Raw genomic sequence first — 15,672 nt, 5'->3', positions numbered from 1 at the left:
TCTTCCTGGGTCTGCCTTTCATTTCCGCATGCTTTCCTTCGCTTTTCCCGGCTTAATCAGCCTTGGAGGCAAATATATATACATATATACATAAAACTGCTGCCAACTTCCCTGGAGTACCACAGAGAAAGTGGTGGCGGTGCCCCTGAGTTATAGTTGCGGCGATTTGTTGTTCGTCAGTCCCAGTTGATTTAAAATCTAATGAGCTGAGTGGTATTTAAATGGGATAGAGCAATAATCCCCAAGACGCAGCCAGAAAGATGTTTTACAGTAATTGTTAAAAATAAATAATAAAGCAAGCCATTAAAAGGGGGCTTTTGTTTTTTACTTGGTAAGAAAGATGCTCCAAAGAATTATTACTCATACGCAACGAGGGACCTTTAGGCTTAAAGGAAACTTTGGCACACAGAATTGGAACACCTAAGATAATTACTATTTTTATATATTTAAATTTAATTTTAATTTACTTTAAAGAAAGAAAAAGCTCTTTAATTTAAGTTTAATGTTTTCAGTCATAACATTATTACTCATACGCAGTGTTGCACATATATAATGCAGTTATTTATTAACCTGATAAAAACTAACTTGGGAATGCTTTCCGAATCAAAATTAATGCATTTTTGGCATTTTTAAACTTTGCTTTGTCGAATAAAAATATCAACTAATATCGTTTCGAAATTGTGAATATTTTATGGTTAGTTATTATTTATATTCGATATTATTGTATTGCAATCTCTAAGAGCATATAAACTTCCTTTTTCCTTGTTTTGTTTACTTTAATATACAATAAAAAAAAAAAATTAAATTAAATAAATAATAGCATCAACAAACTAAACCCTATATTTTCTTATTTATGTATTCTTTTTTTAATGGTATAAAGTTAGATCCCCAAAATGATTCTTAAACCAAAAGAAAATTTCTGCAAAGATTTCCCAAATATGTCATAAATATTTATCCTAACATAAAAGACTCACACATCGAACTTCATATTGAGCCCCTGGCCAGGACTTAACGCAGATCCTCTGGCGACGGCCCAATTCAATCACATCCTTTACCCCGGCAACAAGGGGAAAATCTCAGCTTTCCTGCGCCGCTCTCAACACTTCAGCTGCGGCGGAACTCCTCATCGCCCCGTTTTAAATCCAATCAATTGCTTTAAAATAAACCCTTGAACAAAATCAAAAGCAAAACCGTAACAACGGCAGTCGTCGCTGAATGCTTTTCGTATTATCTCAAATGACAACACAGAGCGGCGTGAAAAAAAGAGGAAAACCGAAAGGAAATCGTACAATTGGAAGACAAAGGCAAACAGTGTAAAAAAAGCGAAGGCAAGTGCTGTGCCAAGCACAATGCAAAACAGTAAAAAAGAACGACAGAAAAAACTGGAAACTGAAAACCAGCAAATCTGTTAAGAAAAACCATTTAAATGGGAGACACAACACGGGTGGGTACAATGCGAATGTGGTTTCCCCCCACAGCCCACGCAGGTGCCAAGGAGAAAGGGCATAGACTACTTGTGGTCAAGTACGAAGCATGACCAGAATGAGAGTAGGATTTGGCAGGCTCTTCAGGAGCAGCTCCCATTTCCCAGGACAATAATGCAAACGTGAAGGTCATAATTCAAGCCATTTTCCTAAGTGGCAAATCAACTAATTTAACGAACTTTTAGCCGTTTTTTTATTAATGGTGCGGAATATAAAATGCTTATTATCTCTGTGAGTAATTAGGCTTAGAAATAAAACGTTTTTTTACAGTAGAGATAGAGCTCATAATTAGTTTCACTTGAATACATTTTTTTGTTAGGTTTGCCTAAGTTCAAATGGGCTTTAAAACACAGAAATATTTTATGTCGCAATAATTTAAATATTATAAGTGGAAACAATTTATTTACATTTTTATTTTGTATTCATGAAACTACAAATTTTTAAGGAATAAGATAGAAAAGCAAGCTAAATAAATATATTTCAATAACTGACTCTGTTTTCTTTGAATAAATTCAATAACCTCACAAGGCTCAACATTTCTTAACTTTTCATCTTAGCACACAAATTTTCACAAGGATTTCTTGAGAACTCACTTTTTCTGATATCCGGCTGAGCTCCCATAAATTGATCCTGCCTTAAATAACTTGTACTCGTTGGTCAAAATTTATTTTATGCTAATGCTAAAATATCCCCGAGTCAGCTACGATACATTTATGAAATGAAAGGCGGATCCGCCTCTCGGTAAATAACACATAATTTTTGAAAGATATACTCGTAAAAAAAAAGTGAAGAAAATCCAGTGGCTATCCCTTTGGTTTTGCTCCGCAAAAAGGTAAACAAGTTTTATTCCCCCCTCAAATGCTGACTAACCAGCTTTGGATTTCCATATGAAAGGGATAGCCCTGTGAAGGATTTTATGCCTTTGAAAAGGATTGCTTTTGGGAACATCAAGTGTGCTACCCCACACATCCTTAAGCAAGTGCGTAAGTGTATAAAATATTCACACATAATGTTGCAAAATTTATATTCCTGACGTCCTTTGTAATGTCAGCCTCAGCTGCGGTTCACATTTTGATAGTCAATATTGAATATTTATTTATTGTTATTTGAAAACATACCAAGCGCTGCAAAATATTCATGTTTTAATGTATGTGTGTTGCGGGGAAGATTGAAGTTCAATTGAAAGGTTTGTTGCTGGAAAATTGACTTACAAGGGAAACCTGTCTGAATAATGAATAAGTCCATCAAAGGAGATCGCGATGCATTTATTAATGTTTTAAAGCACCATTATAATAGCTTTTTTATCCAAACATTAGATAAGTAGTTCGAGAAAGAGCCTCTCTTTGCGGCCGGATGACTTTCAATGGCTTACTGCATTACACAAATGGCCAGGCCAAAACGTCAGCAAACATTATAATTTTTCTAATAACAAAATGGAGAAAACTGGCGTAGCGTGGCCTGGCCTTGGGGCGACCGGAAAGATGGGACGACGACTTGTCAACCGTTTGACATCGGCAGATGCGACAGCGCCACCGGAAGTTGGCATCCTCCTGCCGTCCCTGCCTGGGGAAAAGTTTCTCCTCGACGGGAGTCAATTTTGATGTTATTTTTTACTGCTAATTGTTTTTCAATTTATGTCGCACAAATTGTGTTATGGAAAGTATTTTGCAGCTTTTCCTGCTAAAGAGTTGATTGCCATAACTCTAGCGACCCTTAATTACTTAATGGTTGTATCGAGTTTCCAAATGTTCTAGCTCAAGTTTTTTTTGTTTGAAGGGTTTTATTAAAGATTAATTTCCATTAATTATTTGCAATTTTGAATAGGCACTCAAGTGATTTATTTAATTGCAAGTTAACTTCATTGTGAAGTCTCCGTGACATTAATCAAATCTCTGCTGGGATTAGGAGTAGGCTTCATCCATCGACTTGACTGATTATTGTGGTTCGTTAATTACTCAATAATTTTAGGGTTGAATACTTTTTGTTTATCGTCAAATGATTTCCATTTAAAATTTCAAATAAATCATAGCCTACAATTACTGAGAAGTTTATAGAAATGAATTAATTTGTGATGTAAATTACTCGGAGTCTTTTCAACTTCACATTTATTATTTAAAAACCTTCTAGTAAAAATTTAGTTTCTTGGTGATTAATTAAAAGAAGGTAAGCGTATTTGAATCATTTCCACATGATTTCCTTTGTTGGGTCGATTTGCTTAAGGTGTGTGTCAGTTTTTAAATTATATTATTAAATGAGCACTACATTTTTCACACTTACACTTTATCGAGACAATTTTTACATGACAATTTTGTGCACAAAAAAAGTTTTAAAATTCCATAACTAAGTCAAAAATGCTTTAATTTTAAATCGAAATGCTTTCCTATGTTAGGTTTTATCTGGTTTAAAAAGCTGCATACTCTATTTAAATTTTTAAAAAATTTATTTTTTTGTATATTTTTGACAATTTTAACGATGTAACCCCTTATCTTTTTTTGCAAAAATGAAAAAAATTTCCAAAAAATTTGTTTAGTCTGGACATTGCGAGTTCAATTCAGCTGTTAATTCTGATCAAGAATATATATGATTTAAAGGGTCGGAAATGCATTAATTTCAATTCGAAAATCATTCCCATGTACGTTTTTATCAGGTTAATAAATCTGCATACTCGGTTTAAAATTTAAAAAAATTATATTTTTTGTCAAATTTATAAACAAAAATTCAAATTTTTTTCAACCGGACATGGCTAGATAAACTCGGCTGTTTATGCTGATCAAGAATATATATAATTTATAGGGTCGGAAATGACTCCTTCACAACTTTACAAGTCTTTGACTAAAATTAAAATACCTTCCAATTATACCTTTTAGTTGCTACTTCGATTTAAAAAACTAAAAGAATTCAGTTCGTTGCTTATATTAAAGGTATCCAAATTATTTTATAGTAAATTCAACTGAACTCCACCTTTCTGTGCTCAATTTGATTATTTAAATTAATTACAAGTTTATTAAATCCAAGACCGTTTTCCCACACACACACACCTCAATAGTTATATTTCCGTATACAACTTTAGTTAAAGCCACTTCACTCACAAATGGTTTATAGATTTATTTGATTTTCTATCTGCTTTTTATAATCTTGGTTTGGTCCGTTCAATTTCTGGGTTTTAGGCGATCCATGGAACTCGAATGCCGCGCGTTGACTGGAGCTAAGGCCGCAACGCAGCATCCTTAAATAGCGGCTGAACCTCGGTCCAGCATCCGGTAGGCGTTGCTGAAAAGCTCACCAACAAGCTCCAACTGGATTGTGTCCTGGATAAAGCTCCATCCTGAGCAAGGACGTCCTTCTGCTGAAAGTGAAATTTCGCCCAGAGACCAAATTAAACACCAGTTGCATTCCTTTTATTATGTATTTGTTTACGTTTTTAAAGCGGGATATTTGGATGCGGTCTCGCTTCTCATGCCTATGGGCTCTCGCAGGATTTTATTTATTTGCAAGATGGATTTGCTTTTAAAGACTTGAATTCTTTTCGATTACTTTGTTCCAACATTCAAGAAAACTAAAAATAATTTTAACAATTAAACTTAGCCTAGGAAGATACCTACTAATCCCTAAACATACATAATAAGAAGAGTTTAGTTTCTGGTCAAACTTCCTCTTTCTATCTCTCTCTCTATTTAGATTAAAAAAATAATAGAGAATTCATGATCTTAGCGCCAATTGCTAATGTTAAATCCCGACGACTTAAATTTTGTATACAGCTTGTTGCTTATTTAGTGACGAATTAAAATTGGAAGAGCTTACAAATGTCGCACAGATGTTTGAAGGTGATTTCTCGGCTTCCTTTTCGGCTGATTGGATGTATGGTTGCTCATCCCTCGGGTTGTGGTCTCTCTGCCTTTGGTGTTCCACAGATGGTTATAAAGCGGCTCTGGATGATTGTTGCTGGCTCGTTCTCGTTGATTGACGATTGTTGTGGAAGTGATGTTTGTATATAGTTTATATACAGGTATACAATAGAGAGACAGAACATTAGTATAATCTTTTTTGGAAATAATTTAAATAAGACAACAAACATTAAGACTAAATCTTACAACTAGTTTAAAAATGAAATGAATGAAGGGGGGCGTATAAATGTACGATGAGTTGAGTAATAACCACACAACGAAACACAGCACACACAGCACTTGGGCTCTTGCAATTTCGTGTTGGCATCTGGTTTTATGTTTGTCTATAGGTTTTATATTATTTCATGTTAGTTTTGTGAGTGTTCGCGGTTTAGTGGAGTTCTTGTTATTGAGGGTCTTGTTGTGGCGATTTCACTGGCGGTCTGGACATTGATTCATTGAGGGTGTTTTCTGGTGGTGGGTAAGGTTTTTTTGATTGATTTTAAACGAGTATTTTGGGTGTCTTGCAGGCATCTCCTATGTAGATATAGGACATTGATTATGGGCTGCCGATTTTCTAAAGAAGAGGTTAAAAGACGAAAGTATTCCGCATCAATCATTCCAACTAGTAGAACAGATATTATCGAAGATCCTTTTTTGTCCACAATACTGGTAGCTGTAGTGTAGTATCCTTTAGTATTCCAATTGATCCTTGTTATAAATCCAGCAGTTAAAATAATTAAAGTTGATTTAAATGTAGTTTTTGGCCGTGTTTTACTTTCGCAGAGCATGCTGATCCTTGCGAAGCACCGAAGACAGGTCCTGTAGTAGCGAATAATTTATAGAGGGGAAAATCGACTGCTTGAAAATATTCACTCCCTAACTAACTAACGCATAGAATTCGCGACCACTAAAATAACCTATAAGAATATATGTACAATTTGGTTAAAAAGGGGGACAGGCAATATCCACGGTATTCCGCCATATAGATAGCTAGCAACGTGAGGTATACAATCAAATTGTTTGCAGCTGATCTGCTTGGTGTGAAAGTCACACATCAAATGGCAATGGCAGCGGCATTTTTACAATCGACTTGCGCGCCATTTGCGACATAAGGCAAACTGAAGGTGTCGAGCCACTCTTTGCACTTTTCTGAACTATCAAAAGCCAGGATATTGGAAATATAATCAACGCTAATGTTGGGACGATAGCTGTAAGAGATAAGTACATTAACAAAAATTATCACAGAGAATTAAGGTTTCAACTTACGATTTAATAATGACTCGCAGAGCAGTCTTGCGCTCTCGTTCGAGGAACCACTCAATCATATGGCCCGACATGAGCGGCGCCGACTTGTAAAGGGAAAACAGTTTACAGTAGTTGCCCAACGACCAAGCCGAACGGAACTCTAAAGCGTGGGCAATGACTGGGGTCACGCGCTGATCAGCCGTAATCGAACGCAGGACAGTTGTTATGTCTGCAAGTAGAGGAGAGGTTTTGTCTTGTTTAGTTTCGAATTAGAAATGGCAGCGCAAGAGCCAACTTACCCAAGGTATTCTTTGTAAATATATAGTATAGTATGCGATAGGCGGTAAACTCCAAGGAATTGGCACTCTGGCCCCCGAGCTCAGCGTAGAGCATCTTCAATTGCGTCTGGCATTGGTTGAACTCCTCATGGTCGCCCTTCTCCATGGCAATGCGGGCATGCGTCTCGTACACCTCCACTGTAAACTGATCGCGAATACCTTGGACCTAAGTAACAATAATACAAAGTTAGCATTCAGAATATTTTGTCGAGATACTGTTTGCACTTACAGTCAAATCCTGCCTGATGGACTTAAGCTGATCACACGCGTAGTGATAATCATGATTGACACGCCATTTGCTCTTCACGTTGGCCAACGAATGGGTCAGCACCTCGACTGGCCGCACTTCCGACGGCGACGGCGCCTTGGTCAGGCGAAGGAAAGACTTTTCTAATTCCCTACAAGAACCTACAATATGCAAATCGAGAAGATCTAAGTTGCCCGTGTCCTCGTAGAAGGCAGAGCGATGTTGCTGCTGCTGCTGTTGCTGCTGCTGCATCATCTTCTTCTTATTCTTGGCCGTGGTGAGACCAAACGGTGAGCTTGCAATGGCGACGACAGATTTCTTTGCCGAGCCGGAGCCCTGCTGTGAGAAACGTGCCGCCCGCTGTTGCAAGCGCGCTGTGTCATCATCAACGGCTCCGCCCACGGACGATTGATTGGAGTAAAAGTGTGGTGGCTTCTTTTTCGCCTGACCACCGGCGGCCGCTGCTGCTGCGGCGGCGGCAGCCCGCTTCCCCTTCTTCATCAGAATTTTTTGCTGCTTTCGCGAGAGATTGGCGGTCAATGGTATGAAATTCAAGGAATCATTTGAGCCCGATTTGCGAATAACCTTACGCGTCGGAGGACTGCTGGCATCACTGCTGCGGGAACGCGACCGAGAGCGGGAACGTGGGGAGCGGGAACGCGAACGAGACCGGGAACGCGAATACCGCTGCTTCTTATTCGAGTATTTCGAGGAACTCAACGAAGATGCCGGCGAACTGCAAAGAAATAACAGGTTTATCTATCAAATCCAGTTTTTCAACGGGGATTGGGTAACTTACCGCGAACGACTCCTGGAGTACCTGGACGACGACGAGCGGCGGTTGTTTGAACCGTAGTTAGATGCGGCTTTGTTGAATTGATTTCCGCCTTTTTGCTTGAAAGCATTCACAATACCCGAGGAGCCCTTGCTGCCTGTCGGCGGTGTCTTTTCCTGCTGCTGCTCGCGATGATCACGGTCCCTCTCCTGCTGTTCCATCTTCTTTTGGAAGTAGTTGCTACGCTGCGGCTGCGACGGCGCAACATTGCTCAGCACCACATCGATGCCATCCCGCTCGCTGTGCACCGTCGGCATCACCTCGTTGTCCCAGTCCCGCGTCCACAGTTCATTTCGATTGGCAGCGGCTATAATCTTGCCCTTGAGACAAATGTCAATCTGATCCTTGTCAAGGTCCGTGTTGCACTTGGAGTAGCAACGGGCCACATACTGGTTAAGGGAATCGGGCCACGAGTCGTTGGTGGCCATTTGCAAGGTGCTGGGACGCTTAAATGTGGATCCGGATGCAGATGCAGCTGGGGCTTGGGGAGCCGCCGATTGATGTGGCTGCTGCTGCTGATGCTGGGGAGGATGTGACTGAGGTGGCTCAGTGGGCGCAACTATGGACAGCGGCAGTGGCGGCGGCGGCTTGCTCAAGTCGGGCGTGACCAGCACGCCTACATCGGTGGCGCTAATGATGGGCGGTGGTGGAGCTATGGGTGTGGTGTGATTGGTAAATGGATTGCTATATGCTGTTTGCTCATAGCTCTTGTTTATCTTGTTGTTATTACGCTTGCGCTTCTTTTTGTTGTTGTTGTTGTTGTTGTACATTTGCTGGGTCTGTTGTTGGTGCTGCTGCTGCTGCTGTTGTTGGTGTATTTGTTGGTTGTGCTGCTGTTGGAGCTGCTGCTGTTGATGTTGCTGTTGCTGTTGCAGGGGGTTGGGCGCATTGGCCAAACGCTTTTGATTTAAATTCAAATTAAATCGTATTCCCCCGAAATTCTTTTGCTGCTGCTGCTGCTGTTGCTGCTGCTTGTTCATGTTGCTGCCAGCGGGCTGGCCGCCTTTGGGCGGAGGCGGTGGCGGCGGACCTGTAGGCAATGGTGGCGGGGCAGCCAGCGCATTGCTGAAGCCTGGCGGCGCATTAGACGCACTCACAGTCGAGGTTACCTGCTGCTGCTGTTGCTGCTGGTAGCGCATGCAGTATTGGTAGTACTGCTGATATTGTTGCTGGTAGGCGGCAGCATTTTGGTTGGCATACCAGTAGTTCCATTGCTGGGCCAGGGCTGCGGAATTCCCACCCTGCTGCTGCTGCTGTTGTTGTTGTTGTTGCTGCTGCTGCATTTCTTGCAGCTGCGGTATAAGAGGCGGCGGTGCACTCATTGCATCGGACATGCTACCACTTCCTCACTCTCTCTCACTCGCTTTGTTTTGTGTTTTTTGTTTACTTTCTGTTACCTGAACTTACCTTTGTTTTTGTTTTCAATTGCGTTTCTGCTAATTCTTCGCTCTGTCGCCCTAAAATTACACATGCAGAGTAGAAAAAATGTGCGTTCATTAATTCCCTGTTCTGGGTGCACCTCATGTGTCGATGTGTGTGTATGTGCTGGCATGTGACGCCATTTTCTTTTTCCGTACCTATTTGTGGCCTCCGAGACGAACTCGCTTCAGTTTTCCTTTTGATTAACTCTTTTGACGCTGAATAACTATTAACGGCATACACGTAACTGCTTGCGCACGAATTCACACGGGGAAAATATGTTGGCAAACTTTTATTACGAAAAAAAACACCCAGAACACGTCTGAACAAAATGAAATTAATTTTTTTTCTCATACGACAGTGCTGGAAAACTTCAGAAACAAACAAGCTCGAACTGGCAAGTGCTGCCAGCTTAGCTATGAAATACGAAAAGCTTTTGAAGTTTGCAACTAGCTTATAGCACCTAGCACTTTTACTTTTTTCGCTTTATTTCGAAATTTTAAACGTGAAAACGTAACAAATTTGGGATCGCGAGAGCAACAAATCAACTAATTTGTATTTCAAAGATACAAAAATCCCAAAGATACAAAAGTATCTATCGGATCGAGAAGTTGGTATAGTTTTGGTATATTTTCAGAGAAGAAGTTGGTATAAATAGTATTATTTGTGACGGTGTAATCTATCGATAATTTTGCGGCCACACTGAAACTATCTTATCACAAAATTTTTTGTGGTGTACGTTCGTGGTCTCGTGGTTGTCTCTGTTCCTCTGCGTTTCGCATACACTCTATAACTCAAGCTCATCCAAAGTAAGTATAGCTTGCTTAAGACAGCCCCCGCCCGCCGACCGCCGCCAGGAGACCCCCTGAAATCTTCCAAAAACGGGGTAATTTGGATTTTGCAGTGCTAGTGATTTCATAACCTCGAAACGAAAAAAAATTGCAAGTACACACGCGCATGAACGCTAAAGGGCCGCTGGCTCAGCTCGGTGACGAAAAAGACTAAATGATTATCAAGCCGATTGGGGGAGTGTTCGAAACTATAATTAATTGATAAAAACTCGGTGAATATACTGCCGGCCATCGAATATACACTCACATCCGCACACGCACACCAACGCAGGTACAGTTCATTGGCAGCTGCCGGCAAATGGAAAGCAAGAGAAAAAAAATGAAAAAAGTGCCTGGCGAAAATGTCTGATGTTACGTAACACGAATCGCTCTCGTTTAAATTGTTTTGATCAATTCTGCTCGTTATCACGTTGTTGCTTTGTTGCTCTGCAAACATCAATATACTCTTCACCCGTTCTTTATCGCCGTTTGTTGTTTGCGGTCATGTGAGGTGTGTGGGAGGTTGGCTTAGTTGCACCTTAGTTAGTTATAGGTGGTAGTTTTAGCAGTGACGTCACCGGAAAATCAATACCCTTTTTTGCGTGTGACACCTTTTTGTGTTCTGTTTGGGCTGTTAATCGATTTCCCCAATGGTGTTATGCAACTGGCGAAAATTTTCTACCCCTTCTCCGCCTGCTTGTCAAGGTCATCAGGAGATTCATTTTCATTTGGACCGGAAAATAATATCCATTCGGCGATGATCACAGGTTACATCACCTGACATCGTGTTCTGGGCCTCTTCTTTGTTGTTGGCCATTTCCCTGTATTTTTGGCTGTTGGCCATAATGACTTGTGTGTCTGCCTGCCCTGCTGCTCGGCGCTTTTCATAATTTTCCGCCTTGGAACGGCGTGCGCTAGGCATAGGACCATGTTCAATATTCGCAGCACGACTGTTTCTCGCATTCCTGACGTCACACGGAAATAGAAACGAAGACGAAGCTAGACCAAAGCGGAGGCTGTAAATGTGCAGTTAGCTTCTGTGTCAATGATCGCTTCACTGCCTAGCAAGACTGACCAGCAATTAATGCCAGCACAAGTACGGAACGTAAACAGACGGTGGTGAGGGGGAGGCCTATGGACTGGGCACTATCGTGGCCATAAAAGATATGAAATAGTTACAGTCATGGAAGTGACAGGCAACTTGAAGCGGGAATTAGATGCAAAAACACTAATCTAGAAGGAAATCATCGGTCACAATAAAAACTTTTAATTTCCACTTCGTAAAAAATTAAACAACATAAAAATCTTTCTGTTTTAATAAACTTAATTAAATCAAATGTTTAAAAATTATTGTAATACAAAATTTGTTGTTAACGTTATTAAAACTTAAATCCGTTTTCCGAATTAAAAACAAAGCATTTTTGGCTTAGTTATGATAGATTTTAAATTTGGCTCCTGATCCAAGGATATATAACCTTCACCTTCCCGAATTTATCTTTCTTAATTATTTTAAATAAAATCTTAAGGAAATATTCCCCAAAAAAGTATCTTTTTTAAATGTAATATATAGAAACTTGAATTTACAAAATGCAAAATTATATTTTGTATCTGAAAGATATCAAATTCTGACACTAGTGATCATAGTAGCAATATGAAGAACGTCAATCTAATTTACGCTTTCTTGAAACACTTAACCTAAAAATACAAAGATACTTATTATTTCAAATCTGGACTAGAAATATTTGTGTAAAATGGTAGAGACAGAAGATTACGTTCCTCGAGAGTGGACATATAGTATGTTAAAGGAGGAGCTGCGACGGAGCTGTCAAAATGTCGTGGTAAATGTCAGGGTTTGTGAATGGAGAGGCGCCTTGCCACGAACTCGGACGTAGTTCAGTCGTCTCTGCTTCTATTTTTTCCCCACTTTTCCGCTTCACTTTCTCTTGGCCCAGACGCGTGCAATGACCCCCTCGCCGAATCATTGGCGACTTTTCCGCACCGCGGCTGGCAACTCTGGCCTGTTCAAGGCAGACACACACTAATTTAAATTGATTTATTTACTCTCGCTGCAAGAAATTGACATTTAGCCAAAAGTGAACAAAGAATATGGCCCCTGAAAAACGTTTCCCTGTTCAGTTTTCACTTTTCCTCGGCGGCCAATAGATCACTGCGATTTTGGTAATACGAAAAATGTAAATAATCATTATGTTGCTGATAAGATTGGAAGCCTAAACCTCCATGCCTCATATATGTTATCTATTGTTGCGCGCAATAATCGACCTGGCGAGCGAAATGATTTCGCAATAAGTAGCCCCATCTTTCACATGTATCGATTATTCACAAACTAATTTACGACGCGTTCTATTCGTTTCCAGATGGCTCCTCCATCATACAGCGATTTGGGCAAGCAGGCTCGCGACATCTTCAGCAAAGGCTACAACTTTGGCCTGTGGAAGCTCGATCTGAAGACCAAGACCTCGTCGGGCATCGAGTTCAACACAGCCGGACACTCCAACCAGGAGTCGGGCAAGGTCTTCGGTTCCCTGGAGACCAAGTACAAGGTCAAGGACTATGGCCTGACCCTCACTGAGAAGTGGAACACGGACAACACTCTGTTCACCGAGGTCGCTGTCCAGGATCAGCTGCTCGAGGGTCTGAAGCTCTCCCTGGAGGGTAACTTTGCCCCCCAGTCTGGGTAAATGTCTAACTATAGAATTAGCTATTAGATGAATGGTTTTGTTTATTTATTTCTTACCAACAAACAGAAACAAGAGCGGCAAGTTCAAGGTGGCCTACGGCCATGAGAACGTCAAGGCTGATTCCGATGTCAACATTGATCTGAAGGGCCCCTTGATCAACGCCTCTGCCGTGCTGGGCTACCAGGGATGGTTGGCCGGCTACCAGAGCGCCTTTGACACACAGCAGTCCAAGCTGACCACCAACAACTTCGCCCTTGGCTATGCCACCAAGGACTTTGTCTTGCACACAGCTGTGTAAGTATTAACTACGACATGTTGGACCTCGATCGGTCTGTATTAATCAGTGTTTCCATCAATCAATTAGCAACGATGGCCAGGAGTTCAGCGGCTCCATCTTCCAGCGCACTTCGGACAAGCTGGATGTGGGTGTGCAGCTGTCGTGGGCCAGCGGCACCAGCAACACCAAGTTCGCCATCGGCGCCAAATATCAGCTGGACGATGATGCCAGCGTGCGCGCCAAGGTGAACAACGCTAGCCAGGTTGGATTGGGCTACCAGCAGAAGCTGCGCGATGGCATCACTCTGACCTTGTCCACGCTGGTCGATGGCAAGAACTTCAATGCCGGCGGCCACAAGATCGGTGTTGGTCTGGAGCTGGAGGCCTAAGTCGATGCTTTCCCGCGCCAGTCGAGGAATCTTTGAACTTGTCTAACATCCCCACACGCCCAACAACAACAACAGCAGAAACAGCAATAGCAAAAGTGCAGTAACAACAAGAACAACAAATAAAAGTGAAAAGATATTCTATAAACTAAAAAACAATCACACAGTCAAACTATAATGAGAATCTTCACATCTTAACGAGTAGACCCAGACCCTGCCGCCCGAATTTGCAGAGAACACCGGAGACACTGCCAACAAAAATGATGCAAGGGGAATGGGGGTGGATCTACCACAACGGGTCAGTCAGTCCGCAGTCCACAGTCCGTCGCCGTTGGATGTAGCTTTGTTTAGTGCATTGAAAATTAGCAAATTTTGTTGTTGGCAAAATACTACAAATACATTTACCTATTAAACAAAACTAAAGAATCTAATATTGTGTTGCTGAAATGGAACTGCATTTGTATAATTTAGTTGCTTCCTTTTAGGGCTTGCCCCACATCTTCGTTTGGTGGCCAGATCAAAGCACACAATTCACAAACACACCACAATCATTATTAATCCTTTAACTTTTCGTTGTGCATTTACATGAAAAATAAATCGAAAAGAAGAAATTCGAACGATGACAGCGTTTGGGTCAAGTGGGAATATATATCTTTCTAATTTAAGCCTTAGTATAAGTAGGATCCTTCTGTCTGAACCTGAAAACTAAATTCTATAAATAGGAACCCGTGCACTTACATTCGACATAGCTTCCACATAATTAACTTACACATCACACTGCCGTTCACCGAATTCAAAAACTATTTGGCAGAATTAGACAAAAATTTTCGGTGAATCGAGCCAGTTTGAAGTGTAGAAATTAAAAATTTTGGGTCAATATAAACCTTACCATCTGTTTATTCCGCTAACGATGGGTGAACAAAAAGTCCCCTCATATCCCGAACTGGGCAAGCTGGCCCGTGATCTGTTCAGGCGCGGCTATCATCCGGGAATCTGGCAGATTGAGACCAAGACCCTGACCAGTTCAGGCATTGAGCTCTTGTCCTCTGGCTTCGCCAACCACGATAACACCAAGGTTAATGGCATGCTGCAGAGCAAGTATAAGATGGAAGACCAGGGCCTGACACTCAGTGAGGGATGGAATACGGATAAATGGCTATTTGGCGAGATCATGCATAAGGACAAGTTGGCCGAGGGCTTGACGTTGGCCCTGGCGGGCAGGTACCAGCCGGCATTCAAGTGTGTTCCTCTTATATCTCTTCCTTGAATGTTTAACAATTCGTTTATTCACTTAATCAACAGCGAACTTGAAGGTAAATTCAAGGTGGGATTTGTCCAGGAAAAGTTCCACATTCTGGCTGATACGGGTCTACACTCGCAGCCTATTCTGAATGCATCGTTGGTGGTGGCCCAAGACGAGTTCCTTGGTGGCGTGGGATGCGAATTCGACATATCCAACGTCAATTTCAGCGGCTGGAAGGTGGCTCTGGGCTATGCTAAAGAACCGGCCACCGTTCATGCCGAACTGTAAGTGTGAATAAGGGTAGCATTATCGTATCTTACCTCTTTTGATTTTAAATGATCTCTTAACTTCCCAGGCGGAACGGTGGTTCCTGGCTGGCCTCACTCTTCTACAAGGTGAATGATCAAATCGACGCGGCTGTCGAGATCGCCAGAGCAGCCATTCTTAGAACCGCTCGTAATGAAGAAAATCCCGAGGGTCAACAAGAAGAAGTTGAGGTGGGCGGAACTACGACCGTCAGTCTGGGCATGATCTATCACGTGGATGAGAACGCCCTCATCCGTGCCAAGGTCAACAGTGCGAAGGAGTTGGGCTTGGGCTACGAACAGAAATTCGGAGAGGGAATCACTGCTTCCATTTCGGCGGTCCTTGACTTTGGCAGCTTTTCGTCTGGTAACCACAGGTTTGGTGTGGGCGTGGCTCTGCAATGCTAACTTCGTTAATGGTTTCTAATTCCAAATTGGTTAATATTACAATAAAATATAAGTATAAAGGCAAACATAA

The 15,672-nt window shown here is 41.5% G+C and overlaps 4 protein-coding genes across 10 annotated transcripts in view; 2 read left to right on the top strand and 2 right to left on the bottom strand.

The window, feature by feature from the left end:
- Nos (Nitric oxide synthase) overlaps positions 1-4,717 on the bottom strand; it is a 54,796-nt gene extending 50,079 nt beyond the window's left edge. The window contains exon 1 of one of the 2 annotated variants that reach the window (XM_020951742.2): positions 4,523-4,717. The gene's annotated coding sequence lies outside the window, so the exon portion shown is untranslated. Of the gene's footprint in view, positions 1-4,445 lie in introns of both variants that reach the window. The other variant, XM_086830772.1, reaches the window with a different exon arrangement.
- Positions 4,718-4,876: 159 nt separating this feature from the next.
- Positions 4,877-10,034, bottom strand: LOC110183485 (uncharacterized). 2 transcript variants are annotated; one of them, XR_015271199.1, is made up of 7 exons: positions 9,614-10,034; positions 8,001-9,493; positions 7,184-7,937; positions 6,916-7,120; positions 6,638-6,845; positions 5,103-6,579; positions 4,877-5,040 (listed from the first exon to the last, which is right to left on the bottom strand). XR_015271199.1 is itself a non-coding variant. In XM_020951765.2 (6 exons), the coding sequence occupies exons 2-6, from the start codon at positions 9,368-9,370 to the stop codon at positions 6,426-6,428; spliced, it is 2,691 nt and encodes an 896-aa protein (XP_020807424.2). In that variant the 5' UTR covers positions 9,371-9,493; positions 9,614-10,034; the 3' UTR covers positions 4,877-6,425. The 2 variants fall into 2 exon arrangements, 1 of the variants encoding a protein (XP_020807424.2); XM_020951765.2 differs by having other exon boundaries at positions 4,877-6,579.
- Positions 10,035-10,171: 137 nt separating this feature from the next.
- On the top strand, positions 10,172-14,064 carry porin (voltage dependent anion channel porin). Of its 5 annotated transcripts, none has more exons than XM_020951767.2 (4): positions 10,172-10,264; positions 12,661-12,980; positions 13,051-13,278; positions 13,349-14,064. In XM_020951767.2, the coding sequence occupies exons 2-4, from the start codon at positions 12,661-12,663 to the stop codon at positions 13,647-13,649; spliced, it is 849 nt and encodes a 282-aa protein (XP_020807426.1). In that variant the 5' UTR covers positions 10,172-10,264; the 3' UTR covers positions 13,650-14,064. The 5 variants fall into 5 exon arrangements, with proteins under 5 accessions (XP_020807426.1, XP_020807427.1, XP_086686904.1 ...); XM_020951768.2 differs by having other exon boundaries at positions 10,172-10,577; XM_086830778.1 differs by lacking the exon at positions 10,172-10,264 and adding an exon at positions 10,822-12,477.
- A 232-nt stretch (positions 14,065-14,296) lies between these two features.
- Porin2 (voltage dependent anion channel 2) lies at positions 14,297-15,672 on the top strand. Its single transcript, XM_020951770.2, has 3 exons — positions 14,297-14,885; positions 14,949-15,173; positions 15,245-15,672. The coding sequence occupies exons 1-3, from the start codon at positions 14,557-14,559 to the stop codon at positions 15,600-15,602; spliced, it is 912 nt and encodes a 303-aa protein (XP_020807429.2). The 5' UTR covers positions 14,297-14,556; the 3' UTR covers positions 15,603-15,672.

Source organism: Drosophila serrata, unplaced genomic scaffold (genome assembly GCF_035046125.1).
Source record: "Drosophila serrata isolate PLE 108 unplaced genomic scaffold, ASM3504612v1 contig_240, whole genome shotgun sequence".
NCBI lineage: Eukaryota > Metazoa > Arthropoda > Insecta > Diptera > Drosophilidae > Drosophila > Drosophila serrata.
This window is presented reverse-complemented; position numbering and strand designations above follow the sequence as displayed.